This window comes from Oryx dammah, unplaced genomic scaffold (assembly GCF_014754425.2).
Source record: "Oryx dammah isolate SB20612 unplaced genomic scaffold, SCBI_Odam_1.1 HiC_scaffold_19, whole genome shotgun sequence".
NCBI classification, from domain to species: Eukaryota; Metazoa; Chordata; class Mammalia; order Artiodactyla; family Bovidae; genus Oryx; species Oryx dammah.
Genome location: NW_024070203.1, coordinates 23,532,993 through 23,556,439, shown reverse-complemented (window position 1 = coordinate 23,556,439; position 23,447 = coordinate 23,532,993). Strand labels below are relative to the sequence as shown.

At 49.9% G+C, this 23,447-nt stretch overlaps 2 protein-coding genes across 21 annotated transcripts in view; one reads left to right on the top strand and one right to left on the bottom strand.

The window, feature by feature from the left end:
• Positions 1 to 508: 508 nt before the first annotated feature.
• On the top strand, positions 509 to 11,513 carry LOC120879129 (gasdermin-A3-like). Its single transcript, XM_040262179.1, has 11 exons — positions 509 to 572; positions 4,014 to 4,104; positions 4,849 to 5,072; positions 5,526 to 5,628; positions 5,979 to 6,096; positions 8,230 to 8,338; positions 8,641 to 8,688; positions 8,790 to 8,978; positions 9,515 to 9,678; positions 10,010 to 10,147; positions 11,247 to 11,513. The coding sequence occupies exons 1-11, from the start codon at positions 509 to 511 to the stop codon at positions 11,511 to 11,513; spliced, it is 1,515 nt and encodes a 504-aa protein (XP_040118113.1).
• Positions 11,514 to 18,967: 7,454 nt separating this feature from the next.
• CYRIB (CYFIP related Rac1 interactor B) overlaps positions 18,968 to 23,447 on the bottom strand; it is a 142,822-nt gene continuing 138,342 nt past the window's right edge. For all 20 annotated transcript variants that reach the window (XM_040261759.1, XM_040261777.1, XM_040261762.1 and 17 more), the window contains one exon: positions 18,968 to 19,711. In XM_040261759.1, coding sequence (XP_040117693.1) covers positions 19,648 to 19,711 — 64 coding nt within the window. In that variant the 3' untranslated portion in view covers positions 18,968 to 19,647. The remainder of the gene's footprint in view (positions 19,712 to 23,447) is intronic.

Here is a 23,447-nt window from a genome sequence, read left to right as displayed (position 1 = left end):
ACTAGAGGATTCTTCCGGAGACCTGGCACAAGAGAAAGTCCTACTGATGTAGAAGTTTGGTTTCCACAAAGAAAGGCATAGCAGAGGTCCTCAGCGTTGGGTACACACAGAAATCAACAGGTGCTTTAAAAATCACTTATGCCGGGTCCCACCCCTACAAGTCTGATTTAGTTGTTTTACAGGGAGAACAGGTATCAGGCGGTTCAAGAGCTCCCCAGTGGATTCTAACATGCAACCAAGCTGAGCACTCTGCTGCCTGCCAGTGGAGCTCAGTCACTAAGCTCCACCCACGGCTCAGAGTTTCCAGTCTGATTTTTGACGCCCATCCCCCAAAATGGGAGCCGACAAGCATCATCAGATATCTGAGAAACAGATGAGGCCAAAACTAACAAAAAGCAACTGGGAGGGCCACACCCTGGTGACTCAGAGGTAAAGAATCCACCTGCCTATGCAGGAGACAGGAGTTCAGTTCCCAGGTTGGGAAGAGTCCCTGGAGAAGGAAAGATGGATGCAGGCCTGCCTGGACCTGGCAGCTGTGCCACAGCTCTACCTAGTTATTGCCAAGCAGGAATGTGAGCCCCACGGCACCGTTTTTGTTGTGTTTTTTTTTTTTTTTTTGAGAAAAACTAAAACTTGGGTTTTGAGCGCTTAGTCAGTAAAGTATTCACCTGCTAATGCAGGAACCCTGGGTTTGACCCCTCGGACAGGAAGATACCCTAGAGAAGAAAATGGCAACCCATGCCAGTTTTTCTTGCCTGGGAAATGCCATGGACAGAGGAGCCTGGCAGGCTACCAACAGCAGCATTGCAAAACAGTTGGACACGACCTAGCAACTAAACAACAAAATTTTAAAAGGAACATTGAGAAAACAGAGCTCTTAAAAATTAAAACTATTATCACAGAAATGAAATTCAAGATTAGAGGATAAAGTTGAGGAAATTTCCCAAAAAGTAGAGCCAAAAGCCACAGGATAAAAATGAGAAAAGAAGTTTAGAAGGGCAGTTTAGGAAGGCAAACATTTGGATAAAACAGGCCCCTTCTCTCAAAAGAACACGCCCACAGGGAATCATCAAGAAAACACCCCATAATTAGGACACAAATTTCAAGATTTAAAGAGCCCATTGACTGCCTAACACAAATATTGATACATGAAAATGAGCTCATGCCACAATATTTCAGGGACATTTCAGAACGTGTGGGATGAAGTGAAAATCCAGGGGGAAAAACAGGTTATTTACAAAAGATCAGACATGAGAATGCCGTCAAAATACAACCACTGTAGACTAGAGGCCATGGAGCAAGGGTTCCTAAATTTTGGTGGAAAATTATTTCCAGTTTAGTAGTCTATATCATGAAGGTAGAATAAGGATATTTCCAACAATTTTTTTTTAATAATTACTGCCCATGTTCCCTTTTCCAGAAAGTTGTAAGAGGATGTGATACATCTAAGTGATAGGAAGCCTTGGGGAGAGATTTCTCCAGGAGTATGAAACTGATACAATACCTGGAACCTGGGCATAAGACAAGGAGATTTAAGCATTTGGCAAAGTTTGGATTTAATTAGATATAAGTACATAGAAAATAGAAAAGAAAAAAAGGACAGTGAGAAACTATCAAAATCTTCCTGGAAATAAAAAATAATTACAGTTTATTAATACCTGAGTAGAGTTTACAGAGTCACAGTAACAGTAAAGAATAAAGAGAATTATAACTCAAGAGAAGGGATGGGACTCGTGCAGGTATAGAGGGGGGCCCCTAAATTCCTTTTCCCTGGTGTAAGTCCACGTTTAATGCCTACAACTGAGCAAGCTTATTATTTAAGTAAGGACAGATTCAAAAGATCATATCTTATATTATCTCATTTATGTGAAATATCTAGAATAGGCAAATCCATAAAGCATGTTAGTGGTTGGAATGGGGTTCTTGCGGGGGTGCTGCTGCTGCTAAGTCGCTTCAGTCGTGTCCGACTCTGTGCGACCCCATAGACGGCAGCCCACCAGGCTCCCCCGTCCCTGGGATTCTCCAGGCAAGAACCCTGGAGTGGGTTGCCATTTCCTTCTCCAAGACGTGAAAGTGAAGTCGCTCAGTCGTGTCCGACCCTCAGCGACCCCAAGGACTGCAGCCTTCCAGGCAGGGCAGGGGGCGGGGGCGAAGGGGGTGGTTGCAGTGATGGCTCCACAATTCTGTGAATGTACTGGTAGTCACTGAATTGGACATTGAAGTGTGTGTGAATTACAGTGAACTGTGTGTGAATTACATCTCAACATAGTCCTTAAAAAGAGAGAAAACAACAACAAAAAGAGTTCAAAATGCTGTCTCTGGGGAGGAGCTGGGGGGTGGGTTGGGCGCTGGCAGAGAAGGGGGCATCTGAGGTTTAAGAAACATTACAAACCTGGGAACAATTTGATTCTTTAAGTCACATGAGGGAAAAACAGCGTGCATATTAATATTAGTATACATCCCCGGTACCCTTGTTGAAAGCATGACCCCCATGGGTCAGGCTCAGGGGTCAGAGGGAGGGGTAGGAGACTCTGCGCCCCCCTGGGGGCTATGAGCTGGGCTGGAAACCCTGGTGGTCCGGGCAGGTGTCCGAGAGGGCTCCTGCGTGGGGCGCAGCCTGGGGTTCAGGACAGTCAACCCCGTCACTCGGAGCCTCAGGTAGGGGCTGGGGGGCCGGGACACAGGTCCTGGGGGACAACGGGGTTGACCTCTCTCTCTCTCTGTCTCCTCGTGAGCTGGGGTGGCGTGTATCGCACACTGTCCCCCCGGGGTCCTCTTGGCGGTCTCAGCCCAAATTCTCAGGTCCCCTTGCAGCCCGACGGTGCCCCTCCCAGCCCTCAGGTGGCGCCCGGCTGCAGGCACTGAGCAGGACCATCTACAGCTGCCCCGCACCGGCCATGCAGTCACCTTCCTCCCTAAAAATACTAAAAATGGGAGCAGATTTCTTAGAACCCACTCCTGTATTCTTGCCTGGAGAATCCCATGGACAGAGAAGCCTGGCGGGCTACATAAGTCCATGGGGTTGAAAGAGTCGACAAGACTTCAGTTCAGTTCAGTTGCTCAGTCGTGTCCAACTCTTTGCAACCCCATGGACTGCAGCGTGCCAGGCCTCCCTGTCCATCACCAACTCCCAGAGTTTACTCAAACTCATGTCCATCAAGTTGGTGATGCCATCCAACCATCTCATCCTCTGTCGTCCCCTTCTCCTCCTGCCTTCAATCTTTCCCGGCATCAGGGTTTTCTCAAATGAGTCAGCTCTTTGCATCAGGTGGCCAAAGTATTGGAGGTTCAGCTTCAACATCAGTCCTTCCAATGAACACCCAGGACTGATCTCCTTCAGAATGGACTGGTTGGAGATCCTTGCAATCCAAGGGACTCTCAAGAGTCTTCTCCAACACCACAGTTCAAAAGCATCAATTCTTCGGCACTCAGCTTTCTTTATAGTCCAACTCTCACATCCATACATGGCTACTGGAAAAACCAAAGCTCTGAGTAGGCAGACCTTTGTTGGCAAAGTAATGTCTCTGCTTTTTAATATGCTGTCTAGGTTGGTCATAACTTTTCTTCCAAGGAGCAAGCGTCTTTTCATTTCATAGCAACTGAGTTGCTGCCTCCCAGACTCAAGAGTCCTTAACACTCCCACCAAAAAAAAAAAAACCCTAAAATTACCATTTAAGACTGTATTGGCCCACTCCCAACCATATGTTACATTTCTCTTCGGCCTTAAGTGTATTTGTATATAGACGAATATTCTAATATTAAGTATTATGACATTCTTTGAGAGTTAAAAATTTCTTCTGATTTTACTTAAATTAAAAATATTTTTTGTGGGGCCCTGAGCACCATGCCTAATGGAGAAGTAAGCCTCTCACTTCCCTCCACCCGTTACACTCTCCCCCCCAGGCCCCAGCAGGGAACACATCTGTCCTGTTGCTTTGGAGCCCCCGGTCACAGCCCTTGGATGTGGTTATAAGCTCTTCAAGTCTCCCCTTTCCACTCGGTTGTGCTCCCAGCTGTCAAGACGCTCCTCCTGAAACTCACGCGCTGGTGTACAGTGCCACTGTCCTGCGTAGAGCCCTCTGTGGCTCCCCGGTGCCCTCGGAGGTAAGGTGCCCACCGCCGTGGCAAGTGCTAGCAAAGACTGAGCAAATCACTGCTGCCTCCACCCGCTCAGCCCCCAACCACCCCCCACCCCAGCTTTGGACCCTGCCTGGGCTCCACTACCTGGGAGAATAAGATGGGCCAGACCCCCGAGGGGACAGCTTATCAACGTGTGCCAGCCCTGTTCCAAGCACTTTACAAGCAGCACGTTAGTCCTGATCACAATCCCCAAGAGGAGGTATTGTTATAGATAATAATAATCTATGAATATGGGCTTCCCTTGGAGAAGGCAATGGCACCCAATCCAGTATTCTTGCCTGGAGAATCCCATGGATGGAGGAGCCTGGAAGGCTGCAGTCCATGGGGTCGCGAAGAGTCAGACACGACCAAGTGACTAAGCACAGCACGCATAAATATTTTATGAAAATATGTATATACTTAACACGGCACAGAGTAACATTCCCAAGGGAACAGCTGTTCAGACTGAGGCATCCTTGGTCCTAGAGTTTCTCAGGGTCCCATGCAGGCAGGTGGTGGTGGGGTGATTGGAAGGATGGTTCCAGGGGGTTTTGACCACCTGTGATTTCCACCTGCATGCTGACTTTAGCACCCAGGCATGGGGGTTGGGGGCTCTCTGCTCAGGGCACCCCCCTTCTCACTGTGTTAGAAGCTCAACTGGCTGACAGCTTCACCAGGGCCCCCCACACCCACAGCCCTGGGTGACACCCTCCCTTCTCACCCTTCAAGGAACATGTCATCACTGTTCTCCAACGACACCGAGAGCCTGGTCAGAGACCTGGGCGGGAAGGGAGAGCTGGTGCCCGCAGACAGCCTGGCCAGCGCCTTGCACCTGCGCCCCTTCTGCCTGGTGAGGAAGAAGCACAGATGCCCCCTCTGGCCTTGGGACACCCCCTTCATCCCCATGGACTTCTCCCTTGTGGACACCCTGGAGCCCGGCTCCCCCATCCCAGGTACTTCCCGGTGGGGCTGGCAGCTGGCAGAGTGGAGGGGACTGTGGGGTGGGTTGATAAAGGGTCCACCTGGGGGAGAAAGCTGATGCCCCCTCCACCCAGGCACGTGCCAGGGGCACCCTCAGGCAGCACATGCCTGCCGTGGGGAGAAGGGCACCCTCCCTCCTGTCCCAGCTCTCTGATGAGTAATCATCATTATCACTTTAATCGCCATAATGGCTGACATGCACCAAGTGCTTACTGGGTAGCAGGGACCCTGTTGGCAATTTCTTTGGTAAATGCTGACCACCACTCTTGGAAGGAAAACCCTGTTATTCTTCCGCCCCTTTTAGAGATGGGGAAACTGAGGCTCTGGGAGTTGAGGGCTTCTTGCCCTGGGGTCACACCAAGCCGGTAAGAGGTGGAGGCCAAACCAGGGCCTGAGGCCCCGCGCCTGGACCCCTCTCCCCACAGAGCTGAGCCGCAGAGAACCGATCCACTTCCAGGAGACGGTGGCGGGAGCCGTGCATGACGAGGGGCGTGAGCCTGGGCACCGGGCAGCATGGGAAGGCAACGGGTAGCGGCGCGCCGAGCCGCAGCTCCCTGCTGGCCATGCGGTTGCTCAGGGTGCCCCCACACCTGGGAGACTCTAGTGGGGGAGAGGTGGGTACATCAGCCAGGCAGGTTGGGCTCTGCTCTCCGTGGGCCCAGGTCCCCAGGGCCAGGGGCCAGGAGGGAAAAGCCCCAAGGTCCCGGCCACTCGAGGGCCTGGCAAGAAGCCTTTTGAGGAGTAGCTTGGGATGGGGGGCGGGTCCACTATTAGAAGCAAACCCAGGGGCAGGACCCCCCCAGGGAAGAGAGAGTTGGCAGTGAGAGGGACTCATATTAAGTCAGAGATTTCAAACCCCTGATTGTTTTTAAGGCCAGAAAAAGAAACAGAAATGCGGTAGCTACCAAGGGTGGGGCAACAGGGCACGGTGGGGACTCCAGCAAACTGGGGGACACAGGCCTGCTGAAGCTGACAGCTGTGCCTGCCTATTGCCAGGTGGGAATGTGAGCTCCATGGCACCGGGTTTTTGTTTTTGTTTTTTTTTTTGAAAAAAAGCTAAAACTGAGGTTTTGGTGACTCAGTCAGTAAAGAATCTGCCCGCAATGCAGGAGACTGCAGTTTGACCCCTGGGTCAGGAAGATCCTCTGGAGAAGGAAATAGCAACCCACTCCAGTATTTCTTGCCTGGGAAATTCCATGGACAGAGGAGCCTGGCAGGCTACAGTCCAGGGGGTCGCAAGAGTTAGACACAACTGAATGACTACATCACCACTACCACCAATTTTAATATTATCTCAAAATTTTTAAACACCACATGAACCATGGAACATACGCCTTTCGCTCGATTCAGTTGGCAAGAAGCCCAGTGGCAGCCCCTGGGCTGGTCATTTTAAGTCTTGCAGAAGACAGATGTCTCAGGTGGTGGATGTTTCCAACCACCCCCACCTGACCTTGAATTCTAGTCCTGAGTACAGGCCAGGCCCTCGCTGTAACCCACCCCCACCCCCCACCCCCGCCCATATCAGCACAGAGTCCAGGCTGCCCACTGCGGAAGGCGCCAGAGCAGGGGAGTCCTAGAGAGCACCCCCCAAGCTCTGTCTCTTCTCCTGCCCCCACTGGCACCCCCGGCAGGAAACTGAGGACTCCAAGACCCTCATTCCTCCAAGAGTTGCAGAGCTGGAAGAAGGAGAGCCTGTATGTGGTGACTGAGGCCATGGAGGCCGTACGGGACGCCACGTATCAGAGCCGAGCAGAGGAGCCGGGCGGCTGTCTCTCCTCCAGCTGGGCCACGTCCAGGTGCAGGGGGTGCCCTGGGGGCACAAACCTGGTGTGCCGGGTGCTGAAAGGCACCAAGGAGCCCACCCCTCACTCCTGGCAAACCACCCATCTCACCCAGGAGTGTGGAGTCCCTGGGCCCTTGTGTCAACTCTGCATTTTAGAATCACCTGGGGAGGTGTCTTGTTGGTTTTTGACTTTTTAAAAATACCAGTTCACACACACACACACACACACACACACACTTTTCACTGGTGTGGACTAGCACCCAGTCACTGGTGTTCTGACTCTCCCAGGTGAGTCTTACCTGCTGCTAGGGAGCAGTATCATAGTGCACTATCGTATCGCATAAACTTTGAAATTGGGTGTGTCTGGGTGCAAACCCCAGCTCTGCCCCCGGCTGGCTGTGTGGCCTTGGGCAAGTCACTTGGCCCTCTGAGCTTGACTTCTCTGGTCCATGAAGCTGCGCTGGAATCAGGGTGAGACTCTGCAGCAATGTGAGAAGAGTGCCCGGGATGTGCCAAGGGCAGGGACTGGCAGGGTTCCTTCGATGGGCCTTCAAGACCCAAACCTGCTTCTCACCAGCTCTGTTCTTCTGCCATGCAGCGTCCATGGGCTACCCCTGGTCCCCACTGTGATGGGGGAGGCAGGGTCCCGAGTTGCGCTCACAGCATCAACTCCGGGCCCTACCTCTCACCATCCCCATGAGTGCAGGTGAGGGCCGGTCACCTGGAGGTCAGTTTCCAGGCCACCATACTGAATACGGTCCAGAAGCTCGGACGTTGTACAGAACGGTCTCCATACTCTTGTCTCATCCATTCCTCAGGATAGTTCTCTTGCTTCTTGGTAGCACTTCTCCGGTGGGATCTGGTGTTGATGGTGGCGCCACTGGTCCCACCTCAGGAGTCCTAGATTCTGGAGAGCCCCTCCGTCAGCTGCCCACTGACAGAGGACAACCTATGGAGGGTCTCAAACTGCCACGCCCCAGGCTTCCAGCTCAGCCCTTCCCGAAGTGAACCTTCCAAACTCTGAACAACACCTAGTGAGGCAAAACAAAACTCATTTCTTTGCAGTGGGACCTTTGAGCGTTTTTGCCATGCCACCGTGGATTGCTTTGACCCCAGAAAGCCTTGGGGTTTTTGGAAATGTCTAATGTGTAACATATTTTGCAGAGTGCCTTCCTGCTGTGCCCAAGTGACCCCTGCCTTTGCACTTTTCTCTCCTCCAACCTCAACAGCCCCTGGTCATCAGGTTGGCCTCCTGCAGCCCCTCCCCCTGTGCCCACCATCCTCTGCTCCTATTTAGCCCTGAGACCCCATCCTGCAGGTCCTAGAGTCTCCCCACCCCCTCCTAGCTGCAGGGTCAGAGCACCGTGGCCAAGGAGAAGTCAGTGGGCATCCCACAGGGCACTGTCTTGGCCTACAGGGTGCTGCAGCTGATGATGAGGAGGATTACTGGGTCGCGTAGAGGCCAGAGGAACTTGTGGGGGTAGGGGCAGCTGCTGAGTAAGGGGCAGGAAGAGGGAGAGGGAGGCTGTTTCCTCGTGGGCCTGAGCATTCAGGTGGCTTTCATAGCAGGCTTCCAGGCCAGATCTCAGGGAGGCCTCACCACCCTGCCTATGCCCAGCTTGCCCCGGGGTGTGGGGATGGGGCCGGGGCATTGGACCTGAAGAAGGGATAGACAAGAAAATCACATGGACTGGGGTGGGCCTGCTCATCGGTGGTCCAGGGACTTTTCTCTTTTTTCTACCCCTGCTCCCACGCAGCTGTTCAGTACCTGCCTGAAGGGAAGCTCTGTAGAAATGCCAGTGGAGGTGAGTGACCCCTGCCAGGAGCTCAGGAACCCAGCCAGAAATCACCGCCTCTCCAGAGAAGGCCCTGACCCCGTCATCTGGCCCCCTCCTGCCCCACGCAGTCACCCCGTGTCACTCGGGGGCCCGGAGGGCCCTGTGTCCTCTCCCCGGGGGGATGGAGATGCGCTCAAAACCCCAGGACCAGGCTGTGGGCAGGATGGTGAGCATGGGGCTCGTGGGCCAGGTCCAGCTGAGTCTCCCAACCTCACAAGGGGAAGGCGGGGCTTCTTCCCAGGTCGGGAAGATCGGTGGTGAGGTCTGGGCAGCACTGGGTACCTGGAAGGCTCTCCAGAGGCAGCCTATATGGTTAATAAAACAGGGGTGGGAAGGCAGGGCCCTCTGGCCACCCTGCCGGGTCCACCCATGCACCCGCCTCTGCAGGGGCGCTGAGACCCTGAGAAGCCCTGCCTTAGCCCTCCCGGAGGGGCGATGGGGCGGAGGGGGGCTCAGTCCAGGGATCCGAGGAACAAACAGAGCAGGGCAGAGAAGTGGCCTCTCCTTGAGCTGAAGCATCAGCCCTGGGCAGGGTGAGTGACTGAGGAGGAGGAGAGGGAGGTGGTGGAAGGCGGAAGGTGAGGATAAGCCCTGAGGGTGTGCAGTGCCTGGCATGGAGTAGGCATTCAGAACATGCTGAGTGTCTACAGTGTAGCAGGGAAGGCAGGAGGGGTGAGCACATCAAGGCGCACTCTGCCTGACACGGAGCTTCCTGGGGGCTGATCAGGGCAGGGCTGGCGCCAGGCAGGAGCCTGAGCACGGGACACAGCAGTGCCAACACCTCCCCCCACAGGCAGGGCCCCTGGCGAGGAGCCTGGCCTCCAGGACCTGAGGAGGCAGGCGGGGGCTCAGCTGGAGGCCCTGGCCAGGCTGCCTCCAGAGCTGCGGCTCTCCCTGCTGGGCGCCCTCCGGGAGCTGCTCCAGAGCCCCCCGACCCTGCAGGAGCTCGAAGACAAGGTGAGGGGCCCGGTGGTCAGGGCAGGGAGGGGGTGGGGGGGGATGAGTGGCAGGAACGGGAGACGCTCTGGGTCTTGGCGGCACACGACCTCCCAGGGCCCCATTGACTGGGCGCCAGCTGTTGTGCGAGGCTCTTCCTGAACCATAAGGAGGGACCGTGGTCCAGCACTGCTGGCGCTGAACCCAGGCTCGTCCCAGCCTCCCTGGCACCGTGAGGGGCTGGGGCCCCAGGGTGTGGGGATGGGAGCTTGGGTGGCGGGGTGCACGGACGGAGGACAGATGGGAACCCACGGTTGCCTCTCTTTGCTCTTCCTCGCCACCCCCCCTGCAGCTGGAGCAGGCCTTGGACACCGGGGTGCCGGGACAGCTGGGTGGCCCCAGGGGCCTCATCCTAAGCACTCTCTGGGGCCCCTCGGGTGGCCTGTCGCCCTCAAGACGAAGGGCCGTCCTCTGCGTTCTCAGAGCACTGGTCGGTAAGGGGACGCTGTGGGCTGGGGCTGGAGGAAGGGCCGGGTTCTCGTGCTGGCTCGGCAGGGGGAGCCTAGACCGGTCTCGCCATCTCCCGGTTAGTAACCACCTCGCAAAGCCACCGGTCCCGGAGGTGAGCTACTACACACGAACGCTCTTGGTCAGTGAAGGCCACCGCACACTCTCGACAGATTGTGATTTAGGAAAACTGAGGAGGGCCATGGAGTGGTCTTACTGAAGGCCATGCAGCACTTCCAGGGCAGGCACAGATCCCGCCTTCTAGAACCTTCTGTGGAAAGATGGCCCCAGAGATCCCGGGTGGGGCATGTCCCCACCTCAGGGCTCCAGTATCCCAGCCCGTCCTCCCTGGGGCTGCGAGGTCCCCAAGGAGAGGCCCAGGAGCCGCAGGCCTGTGGTGGCCCTCACCCCCGCCTCCCCGCAGCCCTGAGTGCCTGCCACCCAACACTGCCTGCTGGCCTGGTGCCTGGAGAGAGGGGTGCTGCCCCAGCAGCTGGAGCTGGTGAGAGCCTGGGGAGGGGGCATGGGGGGTGCGCTGGGCTCCGACCCCTGTGGACCCAGACCACTATGACAGCCACAGGCAGGCTCATTCATGGGTTAGGCTGGGTTCCTGCCTTGAGCTGGGCCCTCTGCTCGGGCTTCAGAACACAGGCTGGTCAAGTGGAGACTCCAACAGGTGATCACAGACAGTGCCCGGAACGGGAGACGCACTAGGTAGCTTATGTTGGCAGCTGTGGGGGCCCAGGGGTGTTTCCAAATGGGGGCCCCTCCACGCAACTCAGGGATTAATGGATGAAGAGATGGGGTGGGTTTCCAGGCAGAACAGTGTGTGCAGGGGCTGGGAGCCCTGGGAGTGCCGGAAACCAAGGCCCTAGGCAGCACAGGAAGGGCGCGTTTTGGGGGCATGGTCCTTGGAGCCCCAGTTCTACAGGGAGCAAGGCCCCAGGCTCAGGTGTGGTGGCGGGAATGGGGTGCGGCGTGGGGGTCAGTGATCAGAGGCCCCAGGCTCCCACTCTAAGGGTGGGTCCCACCGCTTCCAGCCTTGGGAGGCCTGTGTGTTCACCCTGGGTGATTCCTGGCAGGTGACGAGCATCTTAGAGCTGAACTACAACCAGATGGATGAAACAGGCTTCTCGCTGCCCCCGGAAGTCCTCTCCTGGCTGCGGCATGAGGACGCAGCCCTCACCCAGAGCCTGGTGGAGAGCTGTGGGCTGGAGCTGCGGGGCCCTGGCCACCCAGTCACCAGGGACCCTGAGATGGTGCCGCAGCTGTCTGTGCTCTACGCGTCCCTCGCAGGGCTGCAGCTGCTGGCCAAGCCCAGCTCCACGGCCCTCCAGGGTGATGCCTGAGGAGGGTGCCCCATGCTCCCTGAGGGGCCCCACCACCTTGACTCCAGGGAGCGGCTGGCCCAGAGCCTCCACGCAGGTGGCCCCAGGTGACGGTGGGGCTCCGCCCAGCTCAGCTCACACTCCTCTCTCCTTCTCAGGACCGGCCCCCAGACCTCAGTTGCCCATCCAGGTCTGGGGCAGTGGGGGTCCCAGTTAGGCTAGAGTCCTACCTTGGATCAGGATTCTTCCAGGAGGGCCTGTAGAGGCTAGTACCAGAACACCCTCCCCAATCGCCGACAGTTGGGTAGCTCTGGGCATATCCTGCCCTCTTTGTGCTTCTTTCTCCTGTAAAATCACCACCCCCCATACAATGGGGTGATCAGAATTCCTAGCTCGTAGGATTGTAGTGAAAATTTTAAAAGTTGTAAATAAAGTGTTCAGCACAGTGCCTGGGTGTCGGCTATTACTGTGCCATGACATTAAGAATGGGATCGCTGTTGTGGAAGAAGCTGCTCGACCTCTCTCCAGGTTCACAAAGGACTTGGCCAGCTTCCCCTTCATTTCAGCACCCTGCCGCTCTCCTTCAGCCTGTTTCCCCACCTGTAAAATGACAGCGGTGGGTCAAACTACTCCATTGTCAGCCAGTGGCACTGTTCAGGGATTTCACTACAGACCAGGGTGCAGTCTAAGGGCTGTGAGTGTCTGTGTGTGCAGTGGGCAGTGTGGGTGTGCACTTGTGTGTGTCAGGCCATTCACGGGGAGCAGAGGAAGAGCCTGAGGCCAGGACCGGGTCTCCCCACTCCCAGCTCCATGCTCTTCCTAGCAGAGCCCACCCAGAGGGAAATGAGTAAGTGCTCAGAGGCAGGGCGATCACTCAGCAGGAGCACTTTACATATTCTCTGCTACCGATGAAACTTGTCTGACGATCAAAACAGTGGTCACTGTAAAAAAAAGTTTCAGAAAGGAATGAAGAACATTTTAATCTCCTTAATTCCACTTCTCAGAAATAACCAATACTGACATTCTGATGTTTATCCTTTCAGTATTTTTCCCATCACTCATATAAATTATCTTGCAGTAACTTAGTTTTATACACTTACTTTTTAAAAAAATGTAGTATATTGCGTGCTACAATCAGTTACAGTTACAGTCTCTGTAACCTGAGAAGTGAGGTTTCAGGCAAGAGGATCTTCACAGACCTCATACCAATCCCTGGGAGGCCCTCCTCTGGAACCAATGCACCAATGTCACGCTTTCACCACATTTGAGCGTCCTCAATTCTGTTTGGGGAGTGTGGACAGGGGCTCCTCCTTGTGGGGAAAACAAGAACACACACACTTTTCACTCTACATTGCCAGAATTGTCCAGCCCATCAAATAAATCAAGCCTCTTGTTTTGCATTGTTGCTCTGTGGGCTCAGAGAGGCCCACATTTTAATAAGTTAATGACCCACAAGTAATTTTAAAGGGATTAATGTTTAACTCATGTGTGTCTTGTTGCTGCTGCTAACTTGCTTCAGTCATGGCTGACTCTTAGCGACCCCATAGACGGCAGCCCACCAGGCTCCCCGATCCCTGGGATTCTCCAGGCAAGAACACTGGAGTGGGTTGCCATTGCCTTCTCCAAGGCATGAAAGTGAAAAGTTAAAGTAAATTTGCTCAGTTGTGTCCGACTCTTAACGACCCCATGGATTGCAGCCTACCAGGCTCCTCCGTCCATGGGATTCTCCAGGCAAGAGTACTGGAGTGGGGTGCCATTGCCTTCTCCCATGTGTGTCTTAAAGGACATTAAATAAGTCCATATATATGATCTTCATGAAAATCCTTTCTTTCCCTCTCTGAACTTCATCACACAAACTGGCCAGTCCTCTCTCCCAGCAAAAGTCTTCCCTTTTGCAGGGGAGGGAATGGATGTCCAGTGGCAACAAAAGCCTTCTCTCTTGTAGTCTGGTGAGCACATATTCTTCCATAATTATATGTCTTTAAGTTAAACTTTCTTGAAAACAGCTTTTGCCTCAAATGAGAGGTGGTCATAAATTAACCAACACTGTACTAATTAAATCAAACTAGTTCTATTGTAGAAAGTAAGGATTCTGTCATCAAAGTTGGAGAAAAATATGTTGAGCAAGGGCTCTAGGGGCAGTAGATTTTGACTGAAAATTGGCCCTGTCAGTAGCTGTGTGACCTCAGGCAAGTTTCTTCACCTCTCTGAACATGTCTTCTTATGTTTGCACCCCTTGAATAGCAAGCTTACATACTGTGGTTTCCTCCCTTTGGAGGACCACTAGCAAGCCCACCCACCAGCCCTGACAGGATGATTCTTGTCTGAACTTTCCTTTCAGCAGCTAAGTCTGGGGCTCCAGGAGGTGTTAGCTTGGGGCCAGCCACAGAGCTGGGACAGGTTAGCTGCCCTGCAGCCCCGGGGGTCTGGGCACAGGCGCCTCTGCTACCTTTGACCCCTGGGGGCAGCTCTCCCCTCTCAGGACCCCAGAAGCTAGTGTTGCCTCAACAGCTACTCCAGGTCTGAGGTGGAACCGTGGAGATTGACTTTTACAGATGGGGAAAGTGGGGTCCAGGGAAGTCGTAAAGCAAGGGAGGGGCAGAAAGGGATCAAACCTGCAGAGTGGAGACTCCCTTACACAGACTGTCTGGCGGTCCACCCTCCACGGCCCTACCCCTCCTCCCAGCCTCTCATGGCCAAATGCTCCCTGGAGGACCACCTGCCTCCGCACCAGACCAATGAATGCCAGGTGCTCGGGGCAGAAGCCCTGCCTGGAGCAAAGAGCCGATGCTTCTGGGACCTAGAAACCACCCCTTACTCTGCAGGGCACGCTCCCGGCACCTGCCCCCAGCCCCTTCCTCCCGGGTGCTCAGGCCCCAGGCCAAGATGGCCCTGGACTCCTCTCACACACCCACATCTGGTCTGTGGAGGGTCCCTGGTGGCTCTGGTCCCTGCTCACCTCGTCCACTCAATGACTCGCCATCATTTCTGCCTCAGTTACTGCAATGGCTCACCTGGCCTCCCCACCTGTCCCCCCAACCTGTCCCCGCTCACCTCATTCTGTTCCTGGCACAGCAGTTGGAGTGAACCTTATCAAATACATCAGATCCAGTCACTCCTTCGCTCTGAGCCTGCTGATGAGTAGACCGAAAGCCAGTCTTCCAGTGGCCTCTACAGCTCTGCCCTCCCCACTGGCTGCCTCTGCTCCCCATACACCCTCTTCTTACACCCAGAAACCCACTGCTCTCCTCCATGAAAGCCCCACTCGGCACCCATCTTTGGTCCCAGGACACTGTTCTAGGTGGGCTGTGAACAGGTACTAAAGTTTCTGACACCAGAATGTGCTGTGAGCACTGCTGGAATTACCACTAGACCAGAGCGCTGTGTTTAAAATAATTACGCTGCTAGTTTTGGTTTCAAATAGACAGTTAATCACCTGCCCAGTTAGAGAAATGGCACTACCTCACAGTTAGTTTCAGTATTCTTGCTGGGAGAATCCCATGGACAGAAGCTCCTGGCAGGTTACAGTCTATGCGTCCCAAGAGTTGGACATGACTGAGGGACTAAGCACACACACACACAGTAAGTTCTGGTTTCCCAGGTAATGCTAGTGGTGAAGACCCTGCCTGCCAGTGCAGGAGACCTAAGAGATGTGGGTTCAATCCCTGTGTCTAGAAGATGCCCTGGAAGAGGAAATGGCAACCCACTCAAGTAATCCTGCCTGGAGAATTCCATGGACAGAGGAGCCTGGCAGGCTGCAGTCCATAGGGTCGCACAGAGTTGGACATGACTGAAGTGACTTAGCAACAGCACACAGCACCACAGTTCAGTTCAGTCGCTCAGTCGTGTCTGACTCTGCGACCCCATGAATCGCAGCACGCCAGGCCTCCTGTCCATCACCAACTCCTGAAGTTCACTCAGACCCACGCCCATCGAGTCAGTGATGCCATCCAGCCATCTCATCCTCTGTTGTCCCCTTCTCCTCCTGCCCCCAATCCCTCCCAGCATCAGGGTCTTTTCCAATAAGTCAACTCTTCGCATGAGGTGGCCAAAGTCCTGGAGTTTCAGCTTTAGGATCAATCCTTCCAAAGAACACCCAGGACTGATCTCCTTTAGAACGGACTGGTTAGATCTTGCAGTCCAAGGGACTCTCAAGTCTTCTCCAACACCACAGTTCAAAAGCATCAATTCTTCGGGGCTCAGCTTTCTTCACAGTCCAACTCTAAGTTACTATTAATCAGTTATAGGATCTCTAAAGATCATTAAAATTGGGTATCTTTGCCCAATAATACCCTCCTAGACTGAGGAAAGTAGTCAGAACTGGTGCTGGGGACGACTCTGGGGTAAGTGGAGAACCATACACGTTCATGGAACAGGCTACAATGCAAACATCAGGATGGTTACGAGACTGGAGGCAGCGTACGTGGTGCACAGGGACAGTACAGCACCAGCCAGCACAGCCCCCAGGGCCACAGTAGAGGGGTAGGTATTTCAAGTATTCCGTTTCATCAATGCGGACACACGAGACTCATCCAAAGTTACGAGTTTTAAACACAGCTCCACCACCTCGGAAGTCTGCGTTTTAACTGTTCATACGAATGCAGCATTTAGCAGACAGTATAGATAAGACATGTACTATATGACATGAAATCAAACGTTAGAGATACTGTCTCCATTCTCATTTTACTGATGAGGAAGATACAGTTCCAAAGAAGCAATGTGGGTGGGGTTATCTGAGTTTTAATCTACAGACCTTTCCACCGCCATCTTCTAGGATCACCATGCAAAGACTGTGAAATATGTGAAATAAGGGATCATTTTGTAAGAACTTATGGAGTAGCAATTACTGCCATCTCACATGGAATCAGTATGGCATTTCAACTTCAAAGACCTGGGTTTGAGCACAAATGCCTTAAGTCTAAAATACTTGGAACAATCTTAAAATAGTCTAGCATGCTTCTTAATCCAAATCTCTAAAGTGGGAAAACAGCCAAGTGAAAAGTTCTACTCATCCAGATATAGGTTGAGGGCTGCAGAAACAGGATGAAGAACACATCATGAGGGGTGTCGCTGGTCTAAGACATGAAGCAACACTTTATCCCATGAAGGAAGAGGCACCGGGGCTGGGGTACCGGATGAGTAAAGCAATACTGACTGGGCTGTGTTTTAAGAGTTAACCTAAAGGGGCTAAAAGGCTTAGAGTGGTAGGAGATTCACCTCCACAGAGCGGAGTCACACCTCCCTCCAGCACACCGGGCAGACCTGCTTATTGTAAAATCGTGGTCCTCTCTCCTGATGAGCCCATGGCCAGTTCCTTCATTCTGAGGATAGACACGAATAGAGATGAGACTCGGCGGACGTTCTTACTATCTGAATGGTAAATACTAAACCTACTTTCCGGAAGCAGAGATGGCTCCTTGTAACACTATGCGGCCCTGTGCTTCCAGCACACGGAAGCTGTTGTTCCATGGTTCCAACCACCTCAACTTCTTTGAGGTTCTCAAAGACACCTGTTCTTGGAACTAGAGAACGGTCAACTTTCTGAGGGCCATATGGCCTGTCACAAGAATTCCATTCTGCTGTTGTAATGCAAAAGCAGCCAAAAGTAACATGTAAACAAACGAACGAGGCTGTGTTCCAGTAACGTTTTATTTATGGACACTAGAATTTGAATGTCATGTATTTTACACATGCCACAAAATATAGTTTTGACTTCTGCCAAACTTTTAAACATGTAGAAACTATTCTTAGTTCATAGGCTGTACAGAAATAGGTGGCAGGAGGACTGGGTCACAGAGGAGTTTGCTGAGGCCTGGTCGGAGGTTGAGAGAAACTCCCACTTGTTCTCTGATGTGGAGACGACAGACTACATTAACTGCAAAGGCCACAGCAGTATTACTGTTATCTATTTCAGCCACATGATTTTTAATTTATATCCATTCAAGCACTTACACTTGGCACCTCCTTAGATCCAGGTACTGGGGAAAATCCTAGGGATGCTTAAGGGACATCAGACAAGGCTCTTAAGTTTTCATGGGATAAGGAAAGTGGTCCGGTGAGACGGCAGCAATGTTGGATGAGACACTTGTAAGAGAGTCTCAGGGCTGCCATGACTAGCCTCAACTGCGTGGTTTAAAACAAGACAAGTTTATTCTCTCCGAGTCCTGGAGGTCGAAATTCTGAAGCAAAGGTGTCGGCAGGATTGGTTTCTTTGGCGAGGCTCTCTGGGAGAAAGTTCCCCAGCGTCCGGTATGCCGGCGACTCTGGGCCCTGTTTGCAGACACACGGCTCCCTCTACTCATGCCTCCATCTTCACACAGCCTCTGCTATATCCAGTTCCCCCTTTTTCCTCTCATACTGGGTTTGCGACCCCATGTAATCCAGGATGGTCTTATCTCCAGATCCTTGACTTAATGTCGGCTGCAAATACCCTTTTTTCCAAATGACGGGGCATCTCCAGGTTCCAGGTGGACTTACCTTCAGGGAAGGGGAATTATTTAACCTTACATCCTCTTTATTGCAAGGTGGCTCATGTTATCCCCAAGGCTTTGTCAAGGAGATGACACAGGGGATGACAGGCTCAGGGACCAGTGGGACCCATGTGTGACACTGAGTGGAACAATCTGAGCAGCATGCAGTTGAGCCTAGCTGGTAGCAGGCTGTGGGTGGCAGAGAGGTGAGCAGGGATTCTATCATGACATGCTGTGGGCGTGGTCGTCTGGTACTAGTGAGCCAGAAACATGGATGGAATTCTCTGGGATTTTCTCCCAGATAACCCTTAACCCAGCACGCGTGGACGAGACAAACTTTAAGCAGTTTCTCCCCATTAGGACACTTTATGGTTACGATTTATGATCTTAAAGTAATAATCACATGAAGTTTCCTACCACTAGCAACACTGTGGCCTTTAGTTTCTCCTGGGAAGTCCCTCGTATACTCTCTCTCCTCCTAGTATTCAGGACTGTTCTTCCTTCCACATACTATTTCAAGTTGCTACCTTCCAGCTCCTGAGAACAGCACTTTGAGCAAAAGTGTAGTTTCTCTTCTGTTGCTACATACATGCAAGAGTAAATCAAGGATAAAAGTCAAGTGTGACAAGATTACTAGGTCTTATCTTTTGGTAAAGAATCTGCCTGCAATGCAGGGTTTGATGCCGGGGTCAGGAAGATCCCCTGGAGAAAGAAATGGCTACCCACTCCAGTATTCTTGCCTAGAGAAACCCATGGACAGAGAAGCCTGGTGGGCCACAGTTCAAAGGGTCACAAAGAGTCGGACAAGGACTTGGTGGCTAAACCACTACCACCTCTAGTCTTGTTGTACTCAGCAAGATTTTAAAAGCAGTTAAAGTAATAAAAAAGACCCAGTTCTCCCCTAAAAGAAGGGGAAAAAATGTACTGTACACATACATTCCAAAAAATACACAGAGGGAAAGCTCTAGAGACCTAGAATCAAAACATCAGTAAACCAAACCACACTTAGAAAAATGAAAGCTGATTTTTATTTTATCATCAACAGCCATTCTTTAAACATGAACATGCATACGTAATATTCTACGCACACATCACAGTTTTTTAACGTTAGTTAATAAAGGTTAAACACACAACATACATCCTTACAAAAAAAGTCAAAATGCAAACTTAAAACTTTAAACAAAAGTCTTACTAATTTAAAAAAAGTGTGTGTTGGGTACCATTTGTACAACACAGTTAATTTAAACATTTTTATTTTGGCTGCACATGAAAAAAGCGGCAGTAGAAAATAAAGTCATTGAGGGTTTTTAAATAGCAGAATAGGCAGTTTTGCCATGCAGGAGAAGCAATATTAAATATTAGTTTTCAAAAAAAATCCACATTTAAAAATATTTAGTTCAAGTCACAGAATTTTTCTCAGTAGAGACTCCAATGCGATGCATAATTAGCTGCCTTAGATGGCCTGTTTGAAAGGACAATATCCCTTCAGAGTATAACTTTACTGATTTTGGCACAGAAAAGAAGTCTTAAGATCAAGAACATGATTAAAAAAGAGGGAGAGGAACAGAGGAAAGAAATAAAAAGCAAGAGTAAATGAGATAGTAATTGCAATCACTAAAAACTGTGCATTCTCAGTCACTGCAGAATACTGTCTTCTGTCTACAGCAGGTGCTTTTCCAGAACTGTTATTGCAGCATGGATTTAATCTGCTTGGAGGTAGTCTCATCATTCAAATGTTTTGTTGTGTACCTATGAGGGGAAAAACATCCATTTTAGGGGGTTAAAAACACAAACAAACATAACCTGCATCGGGTTCTGTAATTACGGTAAGAGAAACAACTGGCCAGGAGAGCTTGTCTTGCTCGAGAATGCCTTTCAGTCCAGCTCTACCCCTGTTCAGCCCCTGCTGGCTGATGCTCCTCCTACCTTCAAACAGAGTATCCAATGGCTGTTTTACTCATTCGGAACTAACTACCTCATTGAAAAGGTTTGGTTAGATTCTACAGTAAACAATTATCTATAACTTCCCTCTGAAAGGAAAATAGCTGTCCAATATCAAAAGCTGGCAAATTATACCCACGGATCAAATCCAACCTACCATCTATTTTTGTATGGCTAGCATATTTTTGGAGAAGGCAATGGCACCCCACTCCAGTACTCTTGCCTGGAAAATCCCATGGATGGAGGAGCCTGGTGGGCTGCAGTCCATGGGGGTCCCTAAGAGTTGGACACGACTGAGCAACTTCACTTTCACTTTTCACTTTCATGCATTGGAGAAGGAAATGGCAACCCACTCTAGTATTCTTGCCTGGAGAATCCCAGGGACGGGGGAGCCTGGTGGGCCGCCATCTATGGGGTCGCACAGAGTCGGACACAACTGAAGCGACTTAGCAGCAGCAGCATATTTTTACATTTTTAAATGGTTGAGAGAAAAAGTAAAAAAAAAAAAAAAAGTATTTCACGGTAATGTGGAAATTCCATCAAATTCAAATTTCAGAGCTTATAACATGTTACTGGAACAGAGCCATGCTGATTCACTAAGTATCGTCTGTGGTCGCTTTCCTGCTACAAGGGCAGAGCTGAATAGCTGTGACAGACGCCACAGGGCCTACAAAGCCTGAAATAGTTGCTTATTCTCTGCTCCTTTACAAAAAGTTTGCAAACTCCTGTTCTCCTTTGTATTTAAGACAGTTCATCCTCACATTTTCATCAAGAAAAGGCCAACAGCATCTAATACAAGTGAGAATAACATAACGTATATGTGAAGATGAATGGCATTGTTTCACTTTACACATAAACACAAAAGTCCTTTTCTAAGAGCATATGACTTTTCTACTGAAGAAAAGCAACTACTATTTAAGAATAAACTTAATAAATTAATAAAGAAGGTAATTATCTAGCACTGAACCTGACTCCCAGATCTAGTTTTATTTCTCTTTCTCTTATGATCAAAGAAACTTGGTTCCATTTCTCCATCTGTAAAATACAGACATGGCTCGTTGCTTTCTCCTCATTGCATAGTGTCAGTTGGAGGGAACTATATCATTACTACAGAAAAGTAACAAGTTGCTTTCAAAACAAGCAACTATATATATATATATATATATATATATGTATGTATGTATGTATATATACACGCAACTAGATTATTTAAAACTTGATTCCGAGGACAAGAACAGAGTGAGCATCTGCAGTAAATAAGCTATTCCTTAAAAAAGAAAATAATGCAGCAAAAATGTGTTCTATTTTGTAGAGACAGAAATAAAAACACTTGCACAGCATTTTGGGGATTCCAAAGTGCTCTGAGTGAAGCATGTTAAGAGCTAAGTTGGTTTAGTTTAAGCAGTGTTTCTCAAAGTACCAACAATATGTACAACACACAGGGTGCTTATTTATAAAATGAGGTGCCTGCCCCCTAACTCCAGACCTAACGAAGAGACTAGACTCTCTGGAGGTGGTAACCTGGGAATCTGTATTTCCCTTCCATCCAGATGATTCCAGAGCACAATGATTCATCTCAGAGTAAACCTACGGCTTGATAATGCAGTATCAAGTATATGGGATTTTGAGAATAAAACCCTGAATCTGAAAATAGACTCCAGCATTTATTAATTGTATCATCTTTAAGTCTCTCAAGAGCTTCAGGTACCTACTGCAGGATGGAGACAACCCCACTGGCCCATACCCACCAGCTACTTCACTAAGCTGTGGTGAAGAGGCAATAAAGCTGTAGACATGAAACTGCATGGTAGATGTAGAGTGATATAAAACTGTTACTAATTATAACCACCACTACATCGCAACAGGTATACTGGTTAACCTCACACAACCTCCCAGGGGGGAAATAACAACTGGACACAGAATATGTGTTTCACTCTGAGTAAGAACAGCTCAGGAGTTATCTCTGCAGCCAACTTTTATTTTCTGACTTCTAGCATATTATTTAAAAGGAAACCTACAGCTGCCAGGTGGCTCTCGTCTCACCTGGCAGACAGTGAGTCTTCTCCCCCTTTCTCTCAAACATAGCCTGTTTGCGGCGGACGTCAACAGCTTTATACTCACTGCCACTGCCCTCCTCTGTCCCACACCAAACTACTTTCACACTGTGAAAAACAGAAGTGAACTTTGCGTTTTACCTTACTGTTGGAAGCACAGTCCCGTCAGGGACTGTTACGCTGAAACTTCCTAGACCTCTATTATTTCTTACTTTAGGGAAAAAAGAGTTCCTGTCACTTGCTGGCTTTGGAAGCCTAACCAATCAGAAAGGAAAGGGCTTGAGAGAGAGCTCAGGCTGACTGCAACATGGGGAATCCTCGGAAAGGGATCAAGCAGCAAGAATCACAATACCATAAATATTGATACAATCAGTGAGAAGTCTCCAGAGTAAAAAACTAAAAGAACTTAAGGTTTCTGATAGGCTTATGGTTGAAACAGTTTGACATAAGGATTTTTTTTTTTGGTTGTTATGTTATGTTCCTTAATCATTTGGGTTTTCACTTAGAATACATCTTCTTATTTATTTTTTAGTTGAAGGATGATTGCTTTACAACGTTGTGCTGGTTTCTTCCAGACAACGAGAATCAGTTAACTATATATATATATATATATATATATATATATATGTATATATATATCCCCTCCCTCTTGAGCCTTCTTCCCACTCCCAACCCCAGAACAGACCATCTTGATTTAGACACAGTCACTGCTTATAGAATATTTTTCGTCATCTTAATAAAATAATTCCATGGTTCCACTCAGCTGAAATGGCACAGCCTAGATTCTGCTTAATGATGCACCAGATGTGACTAAATGTCCAAAAAGAATAAACAATCTGTTTTGCTTATGAAACATGTGAGGAAGGTAATACTATATTGGAAATCAGTTTATTCTATTACATGAATTACAATGCACTACAATAGCCTATGACTTCAAAAAGTCACTGAATAAATATCTGCATTCACAGGTTTTGTGTTCAAACACAAAACAATCAAGTAACAAGCAAATCATCTCTTAACATTAGGGAAATGATAACTACCAATTAATTAAATCTCTGTAGTCAAGACTCTATAATGGGTTGAGATCTTCATTTAAAAATAGTCCAGGATTCGAAGGAGCTTTAGTAACTACAGTAAGTAAATAACTTGTTTAGTAACTAAACAAGTAAGTCTAAACTGAGAAGACAGACATCAAATAATGACTAGACTGCTTTATTTTCATTATAAAAACTGCACAAAAATAATAAAGATCTGTAGTATGAACACAGAAATATAATTATACTAAACTAAGGGAAAAGTTCAGCTATAAAACAGTTTGTATAATACTACTTTGTAAAAGGTAACTTTTATATAAAGCTGTGACTATATACAAGTATTTTAAAAAGAAGCTCTGGAAGGATACGCATCATGTTTAAAAAAGAAAACTGGAAAGGTGTATACCAAAATGTTAATAGTGGTTTACTTTGAAATAGTGCAGGTTCTGTGTTTTC

What these genes read in the sequence shown, in the direction of transcription:
- LOC120879129 (XM_040262179.1), top strand. Translation starts at nt 509, where the DNA reads ATGCAGGCCTGCCTGGACCTGGCAGCTGTGCCACAGCTCTACCTAGTT. An exon ending in GCAGCATGGGAAGGCAACGG is followed by an intron (nt 5,629 to 5,978) that starts GTAGCGGCGCGC and finishes TTTTAAGGCCAG; the next exon opens with AAAAAGAAACAGAAATGCGG. An exon ending in TCTGCGTTCTCAGAGCACTG is followed by an intron (nt 10,148 to 11,246) that starts GTCGGTAAGGGG and finishes GATTCCTGGCAG; the next exon opens with GTGACGAGCATCTTAGAGCT.